The following is a 23,064-nucleotide window of genomic DNA, read 5'->3' as shown; positions in this document are numbered from 1 at the left end:
CCGAGAAAAGCCAGACAAGGCGGAGTGAAATTGTATCTCGATGACGAGGTCCGAAGATTTAGGAGCGCCATCGTAAATGCCGATTCGATTTCGGGAATGAGGAGGAGTAGGGGGCCACGGTGGGAGGCAGTTGTGGGAAATTTGCCAAAAGTCTGACCAGAAATCAGTCTTCCCTGCCGTGTGTCCGGCCGTGTGCTAGAGTAGCGTTTCTCGTGAATCCACGTCGCGGGTAACACGACACCCCGCAGTCATTCTCGTAATCGCCGAGCCGATTACGACATTATCGTTATAGTCGAGCAGCGGCGCGTCACCAGCACGATTTTCCCACCTCGCCGAATATTCGCGTAAGTAGATGAAGCTGTCGCCGGCCAAAAACCGGACCATAGAGCCACCAAGGCCTGTTCCCATAGTCTCTAGAACTATGAAAATAGCTCGCGCTATACCAGCGATGGATAGAGCGCCTGGGACGGATAGAAACGCTATTGGTAGCGGCTATTAGTGCCGATAACTCTAATCGGCGTCGTTAAAAACCGCGCTGCCACCCCGCCGCGTCTTTATCAGCCGACGAAGAGGCGAGGTGAGCTCATTCCCGGCGCTTCGCTTACCGCGTCATCGACCGAAGTGCATCGTCTCGCGATGCACAAGGACTCTTTGTGAGGACCGCGTCGTTTTAGCGTCGCCGAGCGTCGCATCGACGACGCGCTTCCGGCTCTGGCTCGTGTGTGTCGTCGCGTCCAATCGGCCGCGTCTCCGGGAATCAAATTCGCTTTCGCGAACCCGTCCGTTTCCTGGCCCGCCGATATCCATCGTTTCCAAGTAAATCCGGCCGCGGTGCCCCATGCCCCACTTCCCTCGAATTCGAGACGTCGGCGTCGGCGTTCGCCTTCGCAACCGAATAACCGAACGCTCTTCACGAGCGGAGCCGTCTCACGCCCTTCTCGCCACGGTCGACCAGAGGCGGGACAGATCGAAATCACATCGCGACGATCGGAATCCGTCCGCGCGAAAAATCCTCGAATCTCTCGAGGCGACGACGTCATCGGTATTCAGTCGCCCGTAGAAGGAGGTTTACGGCACCGGCTAGCCCCACGTTCCGCCGCGAATCCCGCAGTATTTGCCATACTCGCCGGTTTCGTACAAATCCGCGGAAAGATGCTGTCCGTCCACTGTCTCTGATTCGCCGATAGAATCATCGGAATAATCTGTATCTTCAAATTACGTTTGAAGAGATCTTCGGAGAGTTTCCTGCTTTGTTTATCATTCCAAGTAGTAGCAAAATTAGAAACAAAATTTTACTCATTGTCTAGTCGAATAGTCCTTCTATCACCTATAAAAAGTTCAATCATTTTTTTAGACGATAGAAGTCGACTAGACAATGAATAAAATTTTGTTTCTAATTTTGCTATTACTTGGGAAAAAAATAAAAAAATATAGAGGTCTACTAAAGACATTATTTAAATTTTCGTTATAGACTCAGATAAAAAAGTTAAAAAACGAGTGTTTTTATTTTTTTTGTCATTCAAAATAATAGCAAAATTTAAAAAAAAGACATTTTGGTCATTGTCTAGTATACTAGTCCCTCTATCATCTAAAAATAATTTAAGTTACTTAATGTTTTAAAAAACTTAATGCGTTTTAAAAGGTGTACGAACACTTTTGTGGGACACTGTATATATATTATATATACAGTAATGTATCCCTAATTGACGCTCAGATTGTCCACAAAAATGGACAATTTGGAAAGAGGAGGTACGATTATTAGAGTCTTGCAGCTCGTTCTTATAATTGTTGACAATCGGTAACTATAAAAACGAGTTGCAAAGCTCGAATAATGGAATCTCCTCTTCCGAAATTGTCCAGTTTTGTGTACAATCTGAGCGTCAATTAGGGAGACATTACTTTATATACATATATTTGGATCGTGTTAACGGTAACCTGAAATATTTACTGGAACACTTGTAAACACATAGATCAGGGTTGCGAAACCCATGCATTCGAAAGGGTGCAATGGTCGGAGGCGTCCGTTTTCCGAAGGTTAATCGCGTTTCATCGGTCGAATGGGTGATCGTAACACAGGGATACCGGTGAAATCTAGGGCGAAATGGGAGAGTGACGCGAAAGCAGCGAGTATCGGTGACTTATTTCCTTCCGAACGCGTTCCCTTTCATTCGGTCCGATTGGAACCGGTGTCACTGACCGAGGCCCGTTCCCTGCGGCCGCGACTCGGCTCCGCTTCTCTCCGCGCGGCTCTGCGCGGCTCTGCGAGCCTCGGTCCACGTTTTTCGAGGCTGTATCAACCGAGAAAGAGAGGGCGAAAGAGAGAAAGAGAGAGAGAGAGAGAGAGAGAGAGAGAGAAAGAGAAAAAGAGAGAGAGAGGGCACGTATGAACGAAGCCTTAAGCCCTCAAAGTGAGAGAAAGAAAAAAGAGCAGAGATGCATTCCAGCATGGAATGTGGGATGGATCCGTCTCTGATAACCCGCCCATTGGAATGCGTACCTCGTACACCTTGGCGTATTCTCCCTCTCGGTTCGACTGCATTCAAGTGCATCTACTTGCGCCCGCGTCACACATATTTCGGCCCTATTTTTAGACGCGTCGTTATTAATAATGCCCGCGGCAAACTATCTGCCGGACGCGGCGGCACCAACCACCGTGTCCTCGAACCTTTCCCGTGCCTGAAAAATCTCGGACGGCTCCAATCTCGCTCGGTCTCTCACGGTCCCTGGAATCGTCGTGCCCCGACTCGGGCCCAGCCGACGATTAAATCTATGGGAATCGGCGCCGATCCCGAGGCCCGAGCTTACGCCGGAAGCTTCGCCCGAAATCGCCTAACGCTATTATTACGCGAGAGGCGTGCGCCGAACCGCGAGACATCGCGTACTCGCTCGGAACACGCATATACGTCGACGAGTACGCGCGTACTCGTTCATTCATCGCGGTTCACGCGGGCAGAGCGGCCAGAGCGTGGAATGAAAACGGCCGGCCAGATATGTCATACGTAGAAGACTATACGCGCTGCACCTTGGTGCATTCTATCTCTCCGTCGGGCGACGCCGAGAGGTGTACGCCGTACGGGCGCGTGCGTGTGGCCGAGGCGTGCGTGTGAGTCGCCTATTTTTAGACCGGTCCAGGACTATTTTTAGAGGCAGGCTTTCACGGTGCCCACCGAGCTTAACCCTGACTTACGTCCTACGTGGTCGCGGACCTAGGGACTGTCGGAGGACGGCTCTGGTCAGAGGTTCGTTGGTCATCGACCAAATGGGCTCTGCGATTTTCCGCCGACCGGTCCAACGAGAACGAGCCCGGTCGCGGCCTAGCACGTGTCTCCGTTCGCCGTCTCCCGGGAATCGCATCGATCGTGATCGACGTCCGATCCGGCCTGCGACGGGGATTTCGATGAACGTTCTTCCGGATCCGACTGTTACGGCAGGAAAGACGATTCCGCGCCTCCTATTTCCGATGACCCGATCTCGGCGACGCGAGTCCAGAGACCTTTGGTCTCTTGGCTATCGACCTAGATTCCTTCGGGCCTTGTCGGGCCTGGAAACATTCGGAGCCCGTGCACGCGCCGCGAGCCGACCCCGTCGTTGAAAATCTCTCCCGATACAAAAATACCGGTAATAAATCACCGGCCGTATTTATAGACGGAAACCGAGGCCGGCTCGATTCTGCTGGATCTATTAATTGTCCCCAAATTCATCGGGGAAACCGAGGGAGATAAGCCGCATCGATCTGGCGGCGGGTGGTTCTTAATGAACATCTCGTCGCGTTCTCTTTGTCCCGTCTGGACCGATCGCGGCCTCGCAGGATCACGGATAGAGGAGGCTTGCTCGCCATCGATCTCGCGCCGTTTACCAAACATATTAATAGCGTAATTAACCTCGCGCGCAATCACGCGGCCGTAAGGCTGCGCGCGGGAGAGCGAGCGCGAGGTGTAACGCGCGATAAATTACGATGATTTACGGCGACCCGTTGATCACGCGAGGTAATCCATTTCCTTAATTGCCGGGCGGCGTCTGTTGCGCTCGAGCAACCCGGGAAAAGATAAAGCGACAAGTCGCGAAAGTAACAGCGATCGGCGGCGTCGCCTCTCGACGATCCAGGCTACCGTTCGACTGCTCGATTAATGCTTCGATCCTGATCCTGTCGTTAATCGATAATCCTGCTCCCGAAGATGATCCTCGGAAGACTTTCGTATTGAAAGCATTAGCTACCGTTGGCGCAGACACAATGACGGCCGTATATTACTTAAAGCCGCTGTTTCGTTCAGACTTTAATGAGCTGCGTATTCCGAGGATTAATGATTCAGACAGCGGATCTTTAGACTGCGAAATCAAAATTGTCTGAGTCACCTCCGAGGCGTAGCCTGTTCTTTCTTCAACGATTTTAATATGTTCGAAATAATGGAACGATATTTTCAGTTTCTTTAAATCTCTGTTCACTGTTCTATAGTTACACCTACTCATTTTTGCCATAAATGCATAAAACCCGCAGTCTAGTAACGATATTCATTCTTCGCACTCGAAGCCATTTTAACTCGAAATCGAAAATAAATTTTCCGATCTACAGTATTTTTCATTTTGCATATCTTAGCGCATGTTATGCATATAAATTCGAATATTGTGACTCGTACCAACTGTTACACTTTCAGCAGTTTATTAAATATAAACGTAGATAGTGTGGAAATTATTTTGGAACGTGACGTAACAATTTCTACGGCGGCGCCTCGGAGCCACCGTACGAGTGCGAAGGACTAAAAAAACAAACAGAAAAAAGCCTTGCTTTCAGAACTAGAAAAGGCTATACGTTAGGATTTATGGTTGTACTGTTAAAATTTTCTCGGACAGGCCGACTAACTAACGTTTGACCGCAAGATAAACAAATAAAGCTAACAGAGCTTTTTAAAAGACAGAATTGGAATTGTTCCAAGCACGACTAGATCCGTCCTGACACTTAAGCAATCATTTTTGTTCGCATATCTTCGAACCAATACCTTCGAGATCAACGTTAATCTCCTCATTGGATCGTATACAGATAGTTCAGTGATTTAAAGTAGTTTGCAATCCTGAGTCGAGATGGAACCAAGCCCAGCCATCCGAGGGTTAAATATATGGCGGCCACAGTGGCGTTTCTAAAATACAGTGACCGAAGCCTGGACTCTGGAGAGGAGTCTTTCCTGGTCGAACCGCGTGTCCTTTAAAAATAGACGCGCATCGATGACGGATCCGAACACCGGCGGATCTTGGATCATCCGGGCCGCGTCTCGGTCTCGATTGTGTCGGGACAGCGGCAAGCCGTTTCCGAGACGCGAGACGTACGCGATTAAAGTTCGGTTGGATCGAACGATGGTATTTTCTCTGCGTGGAGAGCGTAATTTTAGACGTGATCGTTTAAGAGGATATTACGCGTTGCAGGTGAATAGCGGCTCACCGGCGGAAGCAGCTGGCTTGAAGGCCGGCGACGCAGTAATCAGGGTGAACAGCACCGAAATGTACAATCTGAGGCACAAGGACGCGCAGGACGTGATCGTCAGAGCCGGCAACAATTTCGAGATCACCGTACAAAGGTAGACTGCCATTAACATTCTTCCCTTTTTTTTGCCTCCGCCCTTTTACCACGACGATTGTGAACGCGCGCGACCACGGAGCCTATGAGATTGCATTTAATGCCGCGACCCTCTAGGACCCACGAAGTCCGTAAAATTCTATTTACGATCGCGACCCTGTACCTCGACGATCATCGACGAGAAAGGGCTATAGCGATATTGAATTTACCGTCGTGCCGACAGAGGTGGAGGCACATGGAAGCCGCACGTGACGCCTCTGGGTTCCAGCATGCCGTCGCCGTCGCCCACCTCGATGGGCAACATTACTCCAGTTACGAAGACGTCGTTGGCAGCGAAGAAACAGGATGGATCGCACATCGGCAGCGGCCACAACTTCAGTCCAAAACCATTCGTTAGTGTCAATTAGCGAAATGAATCGAGGAATCTCAGCCTTGCTCCAAATTCTTTCTCTCTCCCTCTCTCTCTCTCCTTCTCTCTCTCTCTCTCCTTCTCTCTCTTTCTCTTTGTAGCCTACCTGCGACACATTTTCCTCTTAGTATTTCTACTTATGGCTACGCATAATTCAATAAGAACCTGTCGCTTTTACGCTCACCCGATAGACCAAATGAACGTAGCCCCGAGAAGGTAATCGGTCGCTCGTGTTGCAGTTGAACGGAACCGGCGACTCCATCAAGTCCATCGTGAACAAACAATACAACAGTCCTGTGGGGATCTACAGCGAGGAAACCATCGCGGAGACGCTCTCCGCGCAGGCTGAGGTCCTGGCCGGTGGTGTCCTCGGGTAAAATTGTGCTGTTCAGCGACCACCTGGAAAGAAATATCCCCCGGGTTAAACTGACGTTCTCTATCGTTTTCAGGGTGAACTTCAAAAAGAACGAGAAGAATTACAACGCCGAGAACAGCGAGGTATTCAAGATGGTCCAGGAAGCGGACAAGGAACCAAAGACACCGGAGCCTGGTTAGTAATCGCATACATCATCCACTTGCTCCAGTCTTGCCTCGATAACTGTCGCAGAGTTTTCGCGAGTCTCGAAGGCTCGCGGAGAATGGCGAAACGCGACAGCAATCGAGGCATCTTTGTATCGCGTTACGGTAGTACAGTGTTTCGCGTAGACGCAGTCAAAAGAATCACTGGAGAGTTCTCCTCGCTGGCCGGTTGCGTTAAAAGGGAAGCGTTGCTCGACGAGAACGAAACGGAAGAGCGGTTCTCGGCCGGAAATCGTAATTGAGACGCGGCGAGCCACGAGAGTACGACGGGTCGCTCTCCAGTGATTTTTTCCGTGGATCAGCTGGCTCGAAAGACGCCGGTCTTTTCGGTACGATAACTTCTTTGCGAAATAGCGGAGCCCACTGCACAGAGCGGCGTGATTACGCCGTCGTCGCCGGCCCTGGCAGGACTGAGGCCGGTATCCTCGCCGGAAACCAAGCAGTACCAGCAGCAGCAGCAGCAGCAGCAACAGCAGCAACAGCAACAACAGCAGCCCTCGACGCCGCAATCGAGCCTGCCGCCTGGACAGAACATTTGTGCCGAATGCGAGAGGCTCATCGTGTAAGTTGACGAGGCCGGATCGCGTCCTCGGCCGTTACCTCGTTTCTTTCAGCCGTCGACAGTTACGAGACAGGGAAATCGGAGCGTTCCTTCTTCGGCTCCTCGAAGAGCAACGAGGCGAGCCTCTCTAGCGTCGCGGATATTCCCATTCGAATCGGATCTCGGTGATACGCTCTGTTTTTCTGAAATCGTTAAACCGCCGGACCGGCAAATCGAACGACCGAAGCTTCGAGGATCGGAAGACTCGTAATGGGAACCGAAGATCCGGTTCGGCCGGGGACGTCCTCGAACGCGGAGGACGAGAGATGACAGAGACCAAACCCGTAGGGGATAGCTGGTTGCTCGCGTCTATCAAAAAGTTGTAGCCGGTGTCCAGTCGAGTCACAGATCGGTTTTCTCTACTTCCATGTCGTAGTTCATCCGAGAACAGAGTTTTACTCGTCGGTGAGCCACGCGGTTGGCGGAAGGGCCACCTCGCCGAGGTCACCCACGCCTCTATTCCATGCGCTCCACGGCACTCCGGCCTTCAATTCCAATGAAAATTCGTGGATACGTGCGCCGCAACGACAGGACTCCTCCCCATCTTCGGACAGCTCGATCGTCCGTTGTAGCAACTGTGACCGAGTGATCGTGTAACTATTTTCCACGTGAAATCGCCTCTTCTATCCCCACGTCTCTTTTTTTTTTGCCAGCCCGGTCGTTGATCGATCGGGGTATCTGTTAGCTTGCCGACGATTTCTATCCGCCGCTTCTGTCAGACTGTGTCCCGTGAACGAACGTACGGATCATTGAGAGTGATCACTGCGACGCGTGGGTGGGAACGAGCCCGCGACTCCGAGACGTCAACGCGATCTCGATCCACGGAAAGCTCGATCGACCCTTATCACCTCGATAAATCAGATATGATCTGTCTAGGAGAGACGAACTTTAAAAAACGACAGCGTTAAAAACGTAACTAGCGCGCCACAGACCGATGAAGGAGCAGCTATTTATTTGAACGATAACATCACCTTTGGAAATATCCGAGTTACGACGAGACTTGGAAGCCATTCTCCCATTAAAATATTCACGCCTGTAAAATTAACGACGTGGAACGAGCATTTACCGAATAGCCACAATTTGATCTCTGCTGAACCTGCAGCATCACTAAACCAACTCTCTGAAACTCCAAATCATTGCGTTTTGTAGGTGATTTTAACGCCCGTGGCGCATTATAGATCTGGTATAAAAGTCATCTGGACAGCAGATGTAGCCGTACGTTCAAATAACATAATCCACTTACTTAACAACAATAAGTTGAATTGCCGCAGAATTGAAGTGATAAGGGTTGAATTTATCGTCCGGAGGATGTAGATGATAAACTGATTGACGAGTCACGGATCTCGTTCCCAGCGAGAAACAGTACGAACGCGGAATCGTGGCTCGATTGTCGTAGAATCGCCTGGTATCATTCGTCGAACGCTTTGATCGAGACGAAAACGTCCGCACCACGCATACCCCTTCATCGAGCGACCGTAGATCGATCGACCGAGCCGGTGTCAGGTGTGCTCTGTCGATCGAGAAGGGGGATTGCCGATGTGCTATCTTTCTACGCGTGTTGCACGGTTTTCCTGCTCTGTGTTTGCGTCGAAGCACCAACCCTCTCTGTCGCCTCTGTCGTCGGTATCGCTTCGTCGGTGAAGGACGGCTCCCCATCATCTGACTGGATTTCCATCATCCTCAGGGAGCCGTGCGCCGATCACTCGCACTCGCACTCGCACTCGCACTGGTGCAAGCTTCTCTCGCCTCTCATCTCGCGAGACGTTCTCTCATTCTCTACACATTTTCTCACTCTCCCCTTCTTTCTCTCACGATATCTTTCTCTTCCTTTCTGTCTCTCTCTATCACTCTCTCTCACTTTCTTTCTCTCTCTCTTTCTCTATGTCTTCAATCTTTTCATTCTTCCATCTCGATCGCAATTCTTCAACATCATTCGGTGTGGTAATCGTCGAACATGCTCTCGCGAGAGCAACGTAGAACATGCTTTCGGTGTTGTGAATTTTTGACTTTTTCCACTGTTTTCCAGTACCATTTTTTTGTCGTTTTGATATGTCGATGTGATGCTTTTTGTATTTTTTTCCCCGGACACTGTATTTTCACACCGGTTTTTCACCGCGGAGATCAGATTTTTTCGCTCGGGAGACATTCGTTCGCTCATCGGCGTTGGGATTTTGTCCGAAGGGATTTTGTTTCGACCAGATCGAACTGTGCCTACGCTCTCGGAGAAAAGTGTTCGATCGAACAAGTCAAGCGCCTGTAACAGTGAGAAAAATTTGGCAGCGGTCCGTGGAAGAATTTGCCCGTCTTCAAGCGTTTTGGCAACCGTCCTCGTCGTTCGATCGTCGAAAAGCGTTTATTCTACGCGACGCTACTTAAATCTTTCGCGCTTGTTCTTGTCGATCGAACCTCTTCCGACGGGAGCGATGCATTACACACCACCGTTTCACGTACATCCACACCAAAGTAGCGTTCTCGGCCTCCGTCGTCGAGGTGGCGAGAGTTCTTCTATCCGCTATCATCGAATAGGACGAAAACTCATGACACTCTGTCCACTTGTCGGGAAAGCAACAGCGAGCGAAGGGACTGAAACGATCCGCCTTTTTTCCGCAGGGGTGTCTTCGTTAGGATCAAGGAGAAGAACCTGCACGTGGAGTGCTTCAAATGCTCGACCTGCGGCACCTCCCTGAAGAACGTCGGCTACTACAACATCAACAACAAATTGTACTGCGACATTCACGCGAAGCTGGTCGCCAGGCAAAACGCACCTGCTGGCATGGTTCCAATCACCGTGCCGCCGTGAGTATTCGAGCCCTCGTTGCTCCTACGCCTGAAACAATAATCCCGTTTGAAACACTAACGAAGATAAGCAAACCGTGGCGAACGTAGGCGAGCCGTTAAGCCGGCAATTAAAGACTTACCGGAAATTCCACGGGAATGGAACGGAACGGATTGCGCGAGCGCGAGAACCGATGGGAATAACGCGTGACAACCGCCAATAAAAATCCAATGAAATTTCCAGAGGCGGAAGGGCTCCTGCCAGCACGATTTCCGCTGCATTGGCGAACGCGCCGCTCTCTCCACCCCTGAGCAACCACGCGTCCTCGCCGCTGCCATTCTCTGTGAGTATCCTCCAAACAGTACTAACTTCGACTCTGCTTTCGTCGTGTTCAGCATAGAGAGTATCGCTTTGCGTTGCCCCTGCCTGAAAATCACATTTGCTACATTCCACTGGCTTTGGAAAGTCTCCAATTTTCGACTGGAAACTCGCAATCTCCGCAAATACGTTCGACCATTCTTCCTTTTTATTTTTTTTTTGTGATCGACTCTAACGCACATTCCTTGAACTTTGACGTACGATTTCTTTAGTCGCCCCAGCGAGACTTTCCGGAGCCACTGTACAAAAATTTCATTCGAGCCGCGGTACTATTTCGATTCGAGCTTTCGATTTCCGAGTGCCAATTGGCTGCTTTCGATGGAACTCCTGAACTTTGTACGGCGAGGAAATTATCGAATGGCTTGCATAATCTTCACCTTGAACAGTGGTGTAAATATTATGTAATGCGCGTCGGTAATAGCTCCTTATAATTAGCACGCCGTGCGAACACCTTTCGGCCAAGCATACACTCAGATTTTGAAGAATTAGTAACGGAAGCTGATGTGTACTCACGCGATGTTTAATCCTGAAACGCTGACGCTACGTTTTGCGGGACGAATAAGAACCGGAATCGCAGGGAGAGAATGAGAGAGAGAGAGAGGGAGGGAGGGAGAGATTGCTAAGATGAGCAGCCTTAACTCGTGTGTGGCCTCCGCTTTGCACTAATCGCTTTTCCAGGCTTACAATCGCTCGAGTCCAGATTACGGATCCCCGAATCTTCAAGTATCGTCCCCGAATAGGAACGGCTGCATCACGAACGGCGAGTGCCACTGGGAATCGAAAACGTTTACGAGCACGATCACCATACAGACCGGTTGCACAGAGGTTGGCTGAACCCGTTGTAAACCTACGAACCTTCGAACCGAATCGAATTCGCGTTGCCGTCGATTTTCCATGTCGCATAGCAGTCGCGCTTACGTGTCCGGTCGACCGGTTGGCCAATTGATACGCGACGAGCAAGATTGACAGGGATTTAATCTCGTTCGGACACGTATCGTAACGAGAACGCGAGCTAAACCGATAAACAGCCAGATAGATGGATAGAGAGAGAGAGAGAGTGAGTGAAAGATAGAATGAAAGAGAGAATGAGTGAATGATAGAGAGAAAGAGAAAGACGCAGGAAACGAGAAGGGAGGAAAAAGTTGCGACAGGCGGCGAATGAATCGGTGTCATCGTTATGATATTCGACCGGTTCGTCCTTCGGATCCGCGGACTTCCTCCTCGTTGACTCGTCGGAGAAATCGGTCCATCGGCTGGCAATCTTGATCGTTGGTTCGTCTTTGTCATCCTATTTTTCGAACCGGTGACTAATTAGCCTGGCGCGATCGGGAGCGTGCGTGTTGCCGGCGCGGTCGGCTTCTCCCCGAATCTCTCCCCCTTTTTAATTGCCACCGCCACGTGACATCGTTCTGTCGTTTTATGCATTGCAGCCCACCCGCCTTGGCACATCGCCCGTCGAACCACCCAGTTTCCGATCAGTCCAGGTAATGTCCCAACGCGGCCCAGCCCGGCCCGTCTTAAGCCTCTCGCAACTCGAAACCTTACACTCCGTAAGGTACGTCCTTACCGATCCGATGATAATCGCGCGCACCGCGGTCCCGCTGATTTGAACACCAGACTATGTTCTCCGGAAAAGTACGTTGAATCTCGCCTGCCTCGGTCGCGTCCTCCGCAATCCCGAATTCGCGAGCCTCGTCCGATCGGCGGACCATTATTGCCGGATAATCCGAACGAGTGCACGGAACTCGAGATCCCGGTGGTGTCAGTGAAATTCGAGCATGTCCAAGGCAGCGGAGCGAGCGAGCGAGCGAGCGGGCGCCTAGTCTCGTCGTCTCTTCGGGCCGACCGCTTAACGAACTCGCGTTTGTGTCTGTGTTTTTCTCATTGTCGGAATGCGATGCACGCAGTATGCGTTCTACCTTTCTTTACTTTTTTTGCCTTCGACGGTCTCGTCAGGCCTAACGGGACACGCAACACGGAGAATAACCAAGTATTTTGTACCGCACACAGGCGCCAGCCTCGAACAACCTGATTGGTCCGAAGCCGTTCGGAGGATCGAGCACTCTGCCGTCGAACCTGTCGTCGCCTCCTCCGCTGATCAACTCGGGGAGCAGCACTCTGCCGCGACCTCAGAGTCAGACCGTGACTGGTAAGTTCGCCTCTACGTGGAGGATAACGATCCGCCAACGCGCGGAGAATCCCGCGGAATTATCCCGCGAGCAGACCGCGCGAATTTCGGTGTCGAGATCGGACGCGGAAAAAATCGCCTCTCCCATCCGCGCAATCGGCGTTACATAATTTGCGATCGTCTTATGCAACCTCGTTGACCCCTTCGTCGGGGATCCGAGCAGGGCTCTCAAACGCCAGAGAAGCAAGACTGCAAAAGCGACCCGGAGTTTTCATCCTACGGTATCCGCCGAATTGATGGCAATCGATCGGGCAGGACTCGTACCCGAAAGGTTGTGAGGTAGTGAGAATTGAACCGTAGGAGAGAATTTCCATTGGTACACGCGAGATCTAGTTTAAAAGGCTCGTAGAACAAACGCCGAAGTACCAGGTGCTCAGACCTCGTTTGGGGCATGCACGAAATTCCTTGTCGCGACGCGATGCGACGACCAATCACCGGGATAATTACGACAGGCACGCCAGTGTCTTCTCGGCTCGCGGTTCACGGTTTCGCGGTTCGCGGTTCTCGGTTCCCGGTCGCCGGGAAGTAGAAGAGCAGGAAATCGCGGGGCCGTATAAATCCGCGTGCCGACGACAAGCGGAGAGCATGAGTTTTTCGTGGTATCTAGAGGAACGATCTCCGCTCGATCGCGTATAATCCTGACGGCGAACCAGTCTATTATCCTTGGCCTCACTTTGCTCTTCGATTGTTGCAAATAGGTCTGATCTCCGCCCTGGCAAAGCCAAAAAGCGCACCCTTCACAGGTATGGCGAATAGATACGAGCCTGTTGACCGAGTTTCGAGCTTTGGCTAATATCATGCTCCATTTGGCTTGCGTCCTCGCATACTTTTTTTCTTTTCATCAACTCGCACCTCCCTTCGTCATCGATCTCGTTCCCGTTTCACGGTGCGCCCACGCGATCCAACGGGGACGATTCTTTTCGATCGTAGATCGCAGATCAGCCGGCGCGCGCGCGTTTACTCCAAGTTCGCAAAGCTCTCTTGTCGAACTTGCCACTCGCATCCGGTCGTCGATCCTCGCGACGTGTCGACGGCGGGTTCCGAGAGCTGCGAGACACACATATATTCGCATGCCATTCTCATCATTCTCGATCACGATCGCATAGCGAATCGGGGAAACGGTGATGCACGCTTCGACGATGATTATTTATACTCCGCGGACGTATCGAGCAACGATGATGCGGACCGATCGAAACGAAATTGGAACGATTCGGTCGAGACCCGGATAGCGAATTAATGAATCGGGTCCGCATCGAGAGCTTACGTAACCGCAGAGAGGACACGTCGAGTACAAAAATATACCCGCGTGTTTGTATTTTGTTCTCCTCACCTCTCGGTGTGTTCCTCTTTCTCTTCTTCGAGTAACGAGAGCATGTTATCTTTCTTTCCCCCGTTTCATTTCACGAACATCTGAAACCACGCGCGCAACGTTAAAACGATCTCGCACGCATATAAGCACAGACATGGGAATCGAATACGTGCTTCGATCAGCCAAAAGCATTACCTTTCCTGGGCATAATTTTTTCTTTTCTTATCTTTTTTCAGCCGGTCCATCTTTCAACCCGAAACCCAGACCTTTCTCCCTCACGTTCGCATGAATCGGTAGCTCTCGACTGCGCCGTCGTCGTCGTCCTTGTGCTGACAGCCGAATCGAACGATATCCGATTATATCTATATATGACAATTATTATATTCAACGTTCACGATCTCCCCTCGCGCTGTCTCGAACATCGTGATTCGGTGAGCGACGACTCCTGAAACGTTCTCAGAGTTCCTCGACGCCAGGATTACTCGACTGGTCGAAACGACCGATTCCATATTTCATTCATTCATTCATTCTTTCGTTCGTTTGTTCGTTCAATCGTTCGTTCGCTCGTTCGTTCGTTCGTCTATCCATCGTTATATCAGATATATTACAAGTCGAACCTTTAACGAGCGAGTACTTCGATCAAAAGTATCCTATTTTCTGCGTAGAAGAACGTCTATTTAGTGGAAGAGATCGATCGCGAACCGGCCGTTCCGGCCGTCCGGTAATTCCAGCGTGACTTATTTATTCGTCGAAGCCGAATCACGTGTTTCGGGATCGGTAACGTCGTGAACCATATCGACAAGTGTTTCCTCGAAGAGTGTTGAGAGATTTGAAGTGGAATTACGAAATAAAGCGACAGCCAAGCCGAGCAAGCTCTTCGCTCGATACATGTTGTTCCTTTTCTCCAATTTCATGTGACAACGCGACGCACACGTCTTCAAGTTCCTCCGAAGTGTAATCGCGGCAGACCGAGCCGCAGAAAGTTCGCTAAACAGATGAAAATAATCCGCTACCTCCCTCGATTTCTCGCGTCGTCGGAGCTTCCGAGGGGAACTCGGGGTCGTCGAGATGGCTAAAACGCTCGGAGGGCTCGTGGCCATAATTTCCGTAGCCTGCGTTTCATGATCAATGATTCACCGAGAAGTGCGACTGCTCACTCGTTAACGCTTGCCACTGCCAAGAACGCTCGTCGATCGACCGTCAATCGACCGTCAACCGACCGCCAACCATGCGTCAACGAGCTTCCGCTTCTCCGTTTGCTTTCTGTCCGTTCGTTCAGAGCCAGTTGCCTCCGCGACGTTCACTACCGTTTAATCGCTCTCTTTCTTTTAAGTTGCGCTTCTTTTCATTTAGCGCCCTGGACGTGCCCGCGACCCACCCCGATCTGAAACACGACGACAGATGTCTAGATTAAGCTAGAGAGCAGAGACGCGTATAGAGATTAGGATCGCGGGCACGAGCCGCTCAATGTGCTTCTTACTCACGGCTGATTTCTTTGTTTTTTTTTTCGTTCTTTCTAACTCACCCCTACGACCCAACACACCCGTCTTGTCTGTCGTCGAAACGTCCGTGTCGCTGCACGCCTTACAAAAATGTTTTCTGTGTTTCTGTGTTCGTGTTCGTTGTATGTTCGGCCCGCTTTCGATCGTATCCACCGTCGCTCGCTTATCCCCGACCCCCTGTCCCCTGTCGAACGACCACGTGATACCGCCCGATCCCAGAAAACACGACAGAGACCCACGAAAAGTCCTATTATTACGAGCTGGTCGAGGAGGAGACCAAGACCGAGCGCCGACCGAGTTCGGTCAAGTCGAAAAGCCTCTCTTGGCCACCGCCGAAACCGATCGAGGAAATCACCTATCCCACCGCCAGTCCTTTGTACATCGATCCGAATCCCGCCCTCGACAGAAGGGGTAAACCGGCGGTCAGAGAGAAGAAGGCCTGCATCGAGGCCTGCGAGCGGGCCTTGAACAAGAAGAGGACCGAGAGCACCGACCAAGAGGTCGAGAGAGTGACCAGGCATTGGGGTAGCTTCCAGTACAATCCGATGGAACGGATCAGCTGCCCGGGGCCAGTTTACAGAAAGGTCGAGCTGGTGGAGACCTCCTCCTCCGCCGAGAGACAGTCCAGAGGCGAGATCACCTCGAGGCCCAGCTCGACCGACAGCGTCAGGAGATCGTTGACGCCCACGAGGATCGTCCAGCCGATTCCGAAGCCTTGGACGGCTACCGTGACAAGCGGCGGCAACCTCTACGAGCAGAGCTACGGGGCCGAGCCGCCCAAGGTCTGCAAGCAGTTCCACCAGAAGGAGATTTGCCAGCGCGAGCGAATATGCGAGAGGAACCAGCCGTTCCGCGAGGAGCATCGCTCTTACACCTCGAAAGTCTGCCGCAGGGAGCAAACCATCTGCCAAAAGCCGCCCCTGCCGACGCCGCCGGCGATCAAGCAGGAGGAAGCCAAGGAGGAGATCACCGAGATCGACCAGGAGACCACCGATCTTAGACCAGCGGACGAAATCGCTGGCGAGGACGAAGGAGGCGTCGGCGGGGAGCACGACTTCGTCACCGAGACCTCGGAGGAGGACGTCGACGGGATGCACGTGAAGAAGACGATGACCTTCGAGAAGACCATAGAGAAGATCCCGTCGCCGGCAAGACCTTCCACCCCCATGATCGAGGACACCGAGGAGAGCTACACGAGAACCACCGCGACCCACGTCGAGAAAGAATCGAAAGGAACCGAAGAAAAGACGGTGGTCGAGTCCAAGGAGGTGGTCACGACCGCGGTGGACGTGACGCAGATGCTCGAGAAGGCCAAGCAGGAGGAGGAGGAGAGAAAGAGAGAGGAGGAGGAGGAGGAAAGGAGAAAGCAGGAGGAAGAGGAGAGAAAGAAGCGAGAGGAGGAGGAGCAGAGGCGAAGACGCGAGGAGGAAGAGCGTAGAAGGCAGGAGGAGGAGGAGGAACGAAGCAGCAAACACGTCACCTTCGATGAGGAAGTGGTCGAAGAGGTTCGGGAACAGCCTCTTGGAAGAACAGTGGTGCGCGAGGAGAGGGTCACGGAGGAGGAGACCGACACGCCGGGTCGCAAAAAGCTGGTCAAGGAGACCTACGAAGAGATCACGGAGGAGGTTCTGGTCCAGGAGCGCGTCCGGAGAAAGGAGGTCGAAGACGAGCGCAGGAAGAGCTTGCGGGAGCAGGTGGAGGTTCACCAGAGTTTGAGAGACCAGCAGTCGTCCAGGTCTAAGCAGGTGTGCAGCAAGTATCCGCCGACGCAGGAAGTCATGGAGTCGAACAAGAAGCACGTGCAGTTCGTGAAGCAGACCGACACCGGCCCGAAACCGATTCCCCATTCCGCCATCCAGAACTCCACGCCGAAGGAGTGGAAATCCGAGATGGTGAACGCGCTGACCACCGCGCCCGACCGACCCTTCACGCCTGCCAGCACGTCCACCAGCGTGAAGGAAGTTTACACGGAAGAGACTATATACCTGGATCACAGATGTAAACCGAAGCCGCCGCCGATAGAGCCAAGACCCATCTCGCCGTTCCAGCAGGCGCTTATGATCGCTCCAGAGCGTCCCTACACTCCTCTGAGTAGGGAGATCGGACCGGAAGACAGGAAAGTGGGAAGTCGGCCCGGGACGCCGTCGCTCTACAGCGACAGGGGCGGCTGCCATCTTCCGCCGGCCGACATCCTCTACGGCGAAGGTAGGGCGAAAGACCCTGGACCGCCTCCGTCTCCGGTGAAGCCTCGACCTTTGCCGACTCCGCCGCCAGACTTCAAGCTGAGAGACTGCTCGGTGTCGCCTCGACCGCCGACGCCCAGCAGCAAGTGCATCACCGCCGCACTGAAGAAGCCGGACACCATCCCCAGCTACCAAAAGTACCTGGTAGCCACAAAGAAGACCGCGGTGGAGGGCCACACGTACACGCCGGCTAGCAGAACTCCGACGCCCACGCCAGGAAGATCGAAATCGCCGGCTCCGGGACCACCCACCCCGCCACCTTGCTACGTGAAGGCGCAGGCTCCTCGAATCAGAGAGGACCCTCCACCGAAACGGTCCGCCGTGCACTTCCCTACGAAGAAGAGCGTTTCTTACAAGGTCGACGAGGACACCGACGAAGGGCACAGACACGCGGAGTACGCGGCCACCAAAACAGTGGACTTCGACGAGAAGCAGACCGACGACGTGGTCAGCGGACCCACGGACGCTGTCCACGCACAGTTCCAAGAGAAGCGCTTCATGACCAGCGAGGAGACCTGCGAGAAGAAGCAGGCGGTAGTGAAGAAATCGCTGCAGGTCGTCGAAGACTTCGAGAGGTGCGAGAAAAGAGGTCTGGCGAAGCCGCTACCGGAGCCGAAAGAACAGTCGCCGCAGGGCGTGTGCGCGATCGGCAGGACGAGCCCTTCGAAGCCTTCGCTTCCGTGTCCTTTGGCCTCGAAGACGTCGGCCAGTTCGGCGCAGCCAATCTACACCAGCTCGACGGAAGTGCGCCACGTAAGCTACGGCGCTCCTCCCGCTTCGAAACCTTGCCCGGACACCGGATTGACCATCTTGCCCTGCAAAGCGACCTCTGACCAGGGTACCAAGGCCGGAGTAGTGGTGGTTCCCTGCGAAGGGCCAAATCCTTGCTGCCAGAAATCAGGAGTCTGCGTGGTGCCGACCGCGGATCGCGCCGGAGTATGCGTCTCGCCCTGCTTCGGCACCTCCGGGGGTTCCTGCGGCCAACCTTCGGGCCGCTGCGGTCGAGAATCCTCCTGCGACGTTGAAATCCCGAAGTGCCCCGACACCGGGGTCTGCGTGACGCCCTGCGAGGACGGCTTCGTCTGCGTCGCGCCCTGCTCCAAGGCCGGTTTACCCCCGTCGCTGAAGAAGCTACCCTTCCCGCAGATCCCGTTCCCCTACGAGCAACCGGAACAAACCACGGTCCAACCTCCTTCCTATCCGCAGAAAAGCTCCTTCGAGCCGATCCACAAGCCACGCACTAATCTGAGTGGGCAGCTCGCGCGACTGACCTGCAAAACTGCCAACAAAGTACCCACCGTTCAGCTGTACAAGCCCCAGGCTCAGGCTCAGCCCCAGTCTCAGTGCCAGGCACAGTCCGACACGTGCCAGACACGGAGCTGCAGCGAGACCAAGAGCTACTCTAGCAAGACCCAAAGCTCTTATCGCTCCACCCAGACCCGCTGTCAGTCGGGCAGTCAGTGTTCGATCAACACCCGCTGTCAATCCGGGAGTCGATGCGAGACCCAGAATGACTGCCAGGACGGTGCCCACTGTTCTCCCTCTAGCAATACCCAAAGTTTAGTAGACCCACCAAATTTGTCATCCCACCCGGATCTAGGTACCGGAGTCGGTGGCCTCGGTGGTGCCGGGTCGAAGAGCGGAACCTTCGCCGGCAGCAGCGCGCCTAAACGCGGACGGGGCATCCTGAATCAAGCAGGCGGACCGGGATCGCGAGTGCCCCTCTGCGCTCATTGCAACTCTTACGTCAGGTACTCTCGCCGTTGCTCGTCAACCGTGTGTGCCTTTATTCTCTTCTCTTATTTTGTCTTCTACTTCTTGTTTCGCCGTTTGCAATGTGCTCGTTGTTTTCAACCCGTCTCGCTCCTCTTCCCTGGCCTCCCTCGTCCCGTCCCGTTTGTTGCTCGCACGATCGCAATATCGCGATCCGTTTCAGACGACGAGGAGGAGCCGAAAGATCGGGGCGATCTCGCGTCGCCGGGGATCGCTCGAGAACGTGCACCGATTACGTTTCTGTTTTGTTGTTGCCCAAATTAATACGATAACTGTACGATGTTTTCTGTTTGCGGCGTGATTAACAGTGTTTGCACGATGTTAACAGCTAACGGGGAAAATATTAACCGCAAGAGAAACGGTCTCCTCGTAAAGCCGGTCTGCTGTAGAAACGACAAACAGTGCACAAGGTTTGTAATCCAATTCGTAAACGAATCGATTCTACACGAGATCGTAAAAGCAGAGACACACTTTTAACCGCACTTGCCTGAACTTTTCTAAACTAGTCTGCCGAAGTATTTCCGAGCCGTGCGATCACGGAAAGAATGTGTTCTGTGTCTGTTGATTGTCGTTTTGTCCTGCTTGGATCTGCTTTCGCGCCGAATCAATCCGCGGAGGACGAGCCGCGGATAATAACGCTGTTTGTTGCGCGTGCCTCAGGGGTCCGTTCATCACCGCGCTCGGACAGATATGGTGTCCCGAGCACTTCGTTTGCGTGAACACGCAATGCCGTCGACCCCTTCAGGACATCGGGTTCGTCGAGGAGAAAGGACAACTCTACTGCGAGTACTGTTTCGAACGATTCATCGCGCCCAGCTGCAACAAATGCAACAACAAGATCAAAGGCGTGAGTACTCCGTGAGATCTAGGGGGGGAAAAAGGGAGTCTCGAGTAGAGAATTTTCCGAGTACCGCTGTTTCACCGCTGTTCCAGGACTGCCTGAACGCGATTGGAAAGCACTTCCACCCTGAATGCTTCAAGTGCACGTATTGCGGCAAACTGTTCGGCAACAGCCCGTTCTTCCTCGAAGAAGGACTGCCCTACTGCGAAGCCGGTTGGTTCGATACACCCTAAAACCTATACGCCCGTCGTCCCCTTAACTCGGCCGTAGTACGATCGCATTTCTTTCTTCGTTCTGTTTCCACGTTGCAGATTGGAACGAGCTGTTCACGACAAAGTGTTTCGCGTGCGGATTCCCCGTCGAGGCTGGAGATCGCTGGGTAGAGGCCCTGAACAATAATTACCACAGCCAATGCTTCAACTGCACGGTACGCAATTAGTGCGAGAACGCTTCTCGAAATAAACCGATCGATCCGAAACCGGGAAGAAAGCCGAAGAATGTCGAAGAAACGGGCTGCCGATTCTGCTCGACAATCGGCGGCCTTTCTTTCTTCGGACTTATCGTTAATCCCGCGTTCGCTGGATTTCTTTCTGCTCGGATTACGGACGTTTGTACACTCCACCTGGAAGAATAGAAATTCGCGTAAAGATTAAAGGTCTCGAACAAAGTAGAACGTACCAATAATACCCTCGTTCCGTTCTCTGTTGCAGATGTGCAGGAAGAACCTCGAGGGTCAGAGCTTCTACGCGAAGGGCGGCCGTCCGTTCTGCAAAAATCACGCGCGCTAAAACCGTGGCTCGTCGAATCCTGATGCGCGACCAAGCAAAGGGAGATTCAGGGCAGGGTGGGGGATGGGGCCGTGGAAGCAGAAAACAGAGAAAAGGCAGAAAAATATTGCGGAGAATACGCGTACCTTAGCTTTACAAGCACGAAATTCTGTCTGCACGATGTTGTTTTACCGTGATTTCATCTTCTTCTTCTTCTTCTTCTTCTTCTTCTTCTTCTTCTTCTTATATTGTTCTTATTATTATTATTTCTTCTTGTATGACTATTCGATCGACGAGACGCGCGCAACGTCTCCGGAAACAAAAAAAACTACCACTAACCCAAAAAACGAAAGAGAGAGAGAGAGAGAGAGAGAGAGAGAGAAGCGCGCCGCTTACGATAAGATTGATAGCGAAACGATATCAACGGGAATGCGGTGTCTAATACGAACGAGTACGCTAATAGAACGCTAATAGAACTAATTATCTCTATCGATTAAGCCGGACCTGCTCGATCGGATGGATCGCGTAAGGTCGCGGCGCGAGAAACTCCTCGAAGTCGGCGACAGTCGATCAACGAATATGGAAAAGGGAAAAGAGAAAAGGGACGAGAGAAAGCGGTGTCCTTCGAGGATCGCGTTTCCTCGTGATTCCGTGATCGGCCGCCGCTCGCTCGGTGCTCAGGATAATACTAATCGTCGTGTACCGTAAACGTTCGAGGCCGCGAAGCCAACGACAGTTATCGAATCCGTTCTCTATGTTCTACAATCGTTACCGACAATGCGACGCGCTCCCAGGGTGTTCGTCCTTCGAGGCGAAGCGTCGACATTCCACGGCTCGAAAACAGCGGAGGAGACTGTTTGTCGCGGCTTCCTTGGGTCAGCTCGGGCTCCCTCGGGCTTCCGGTCTCGGAACGGACGGGACACGATGGGTATACCTCGGAATACCTCGCGAAACGATTGCCGCAGACAATTCTGCAACGATAGAAGGAACGCTGTGCGCCATGAGCCGCCGCGCTCTTTGCGAGCTCGGATTTGGTCTCGTGGTCGGATCACGCAAAGGTCGCCCGAGCAATTAGTATTACTGGCGTTATCACATATTTCGTAGGCCCAAGGTGCATCCGGAGCGTCGTCACGTAAATGTCGGCCCCCGGAAGGTACGAGCGATTCGAACAATGTCTCCGATTAGAATTTCGAGGGAACCGGACACGCTGGAGAGAGACGCTCTCCGTAACCCTCTTGCTACCAAAGACGGCCGCTCGAATCTCTCGTGGCTCCGGCGGAATTTAATCGGGGATCGTTCGATGCCGGAACATTAAAAATTCAAATGGGAATATTGCTAGTCACGATTCCGTCGGCGGTACTAATTGACGGATACCCGACTCGCGGTCGTAGATCGCGTGATTAGACGACGAATAGGTTCCACGTCGACTACTAACAAGCGTTCCGCGGAGACACTTGTTACCATTATCGAATCGAGGAGCAGACCCGGGATCCTCGTGCATGCGAATTTCACCGTAAATCATCCGACGGAACGGAGCGGAACAGAACGAACCGAGCTCGAGACAGAAGCAGCGGGCCTCGATTTCTTTCCGCTCGATCGTCCGCCACCGATCGTTCCACCGAGCACCGGCACGAACCTTCGCCGGTACGGGAAAAAACACGTTCCGAAAAGCTGTTGTCTCGTTCTCGGAATAGACGTAGATTAAAACGCGATTAAAGAGAATATCGGCTTCGAGGATCGAGGAACTTGCACTCTTTGATAGCAGTTGCCATATAATTTTAGACAAGGTTACCGATTTCTGTGCCATCTTCGCGGGCTCGCGGCAGTCAGTAAACGAACACAACGTCCGTCGCGTTCGATGTCCTTACAGCCGAACCGCGAATCCGACCCGCTGCTGGCTGAGAACCGCACGAGCCTCTGTATCCGTGTTACGTGTTGCTTACAATAAAATAAAATGTTCATGTAAGTCTCCTTCGTCCCGAGTGTACTTCTTTTATCCTGCTTCACCCTAGAAACAAACAGAACGTTTCAAACGGGTATCTGGCCGGCTAGCTGAAACGATATAAACGTATACAAACGATAGGTCCATCGCGGATCTTTGGGCAGAGCGGAAACGTTCCGCGTCGATTGCA

At 52.6% G+C, this 23,064-nt stretch overlaps 1 protein-coding gene and 2 long non-coding RNA genes across 3 annotated transcripts in view; 1 reads left to right on the top strand and 2 right to left on the bottom strand.

Annotated features, from left to right (window-relative positions):
* LOC117220253 (PDZ and LIM domain protein Zasp) overlaps nt 1-22,903 on the top strand; it is a 32,514-nt gene extending 9,611 nt beyond the window's left edge. Inside the window, exons 2-16 of the mRNA XM_076524874.1 lie at nt 5,416-5,567; nt 5,790-5,958; nt 6,215-6,348; nt 6,425-6,525; nt 7,532-7,748; nt 9,766-9,951; nt 10,175-10,274; nt 10,988-11,134; nt 11,740-11,793; nt 12,320-12,458; nt 15,528-19,302; nt 19,985-20,171; nt 20,258-20,378; nt 20,477-20,592; nt 20,876-22,903. Coding sequence (XP_076380989.1) covers nt 5,416-5,567; nt 5,790-5,958; nt 6,215-6,348; nt 6,425-6,525; nt 7,532-7,748; nt 9,766-9,951; nt 10,175-10,274; nt 10,988-11,134; nt 11,740-11,793; nt 12,320-12,458; nt 15,528-19,302; nt 19,985-20,171; nt 20,258-20,378; nt 20,477-20,592; nt 20,876-20,953 — 5,676 coding nt within the window. The 3' untranslated portion in view covers nt 20,954-22,903. The remainder of the gene's footprint in view (nt 1-5,415; nt 5,568-5,789; nt 5,959-6,214; nt 6,349-6,424; nt 6,526-7,531; nt 7,749-9,765; nt 9,952-10,174; nt 10,275-10,987; nt 11,135-11,739; nt 11,794-12,319; nt 12,459-15,527; nt 19,303-19,984; nt 20,172-20,257; nt 20,379-20,476; nt 20,593-20,875) is intronic.
* LOC143260158 (uncharacterized) lies at nt 5,952-9,851 on the bottom strand. The gene is made up of 3 exons (XR_013034274.1): nt 9,592-9,851; nt 6,160-6,374; nt 5,952-6,081 (listed from the first exon to the last, which is right to left on the bottom strand). It is a non-coding gene; the product is annotated as an uncharacterized LOC143260158 (long non-coding RNA).
* Nucleotides 9,921-11,340, bottom strand: LOC117220258 (uncharacterized). Its single transcript, XR_004490233.2, has 3 exons — nt 10,823-11,340; nt 10,074-10,357; nt 9,921-9,982 (listed from the first exon to the last, which is right to left on the bottom strand). It is a non-coding gene; the product is annotated as an uncharacterized LOC117220258 (long non-coding RNA).
* Nucleotides 22,904-23,064: the final 161 nt, after the last annotated feature.

The sequence above is a fragment of the Megalopta genalis genome, chromosome 10 (genome assembly GCF_051020955.1).
Source record: "Megalopta genalis isolate 19385.01 chromosome 10, iyMegGena1_principal, whole genome shotgun sequence".
Classification (NCBI taxonomy): domain Eukaryota; kingdom Metazoa; phylum Arthropoda; class Insecta; order Hymenoptera; family Halictidae; genus Megalopta; species Megalopta genalis.
The sequence above is the reverse complement of the archived record's forward strand: the minus strand, read 5'-3'. Positions and strand labels throughout refer to the sequence as shown.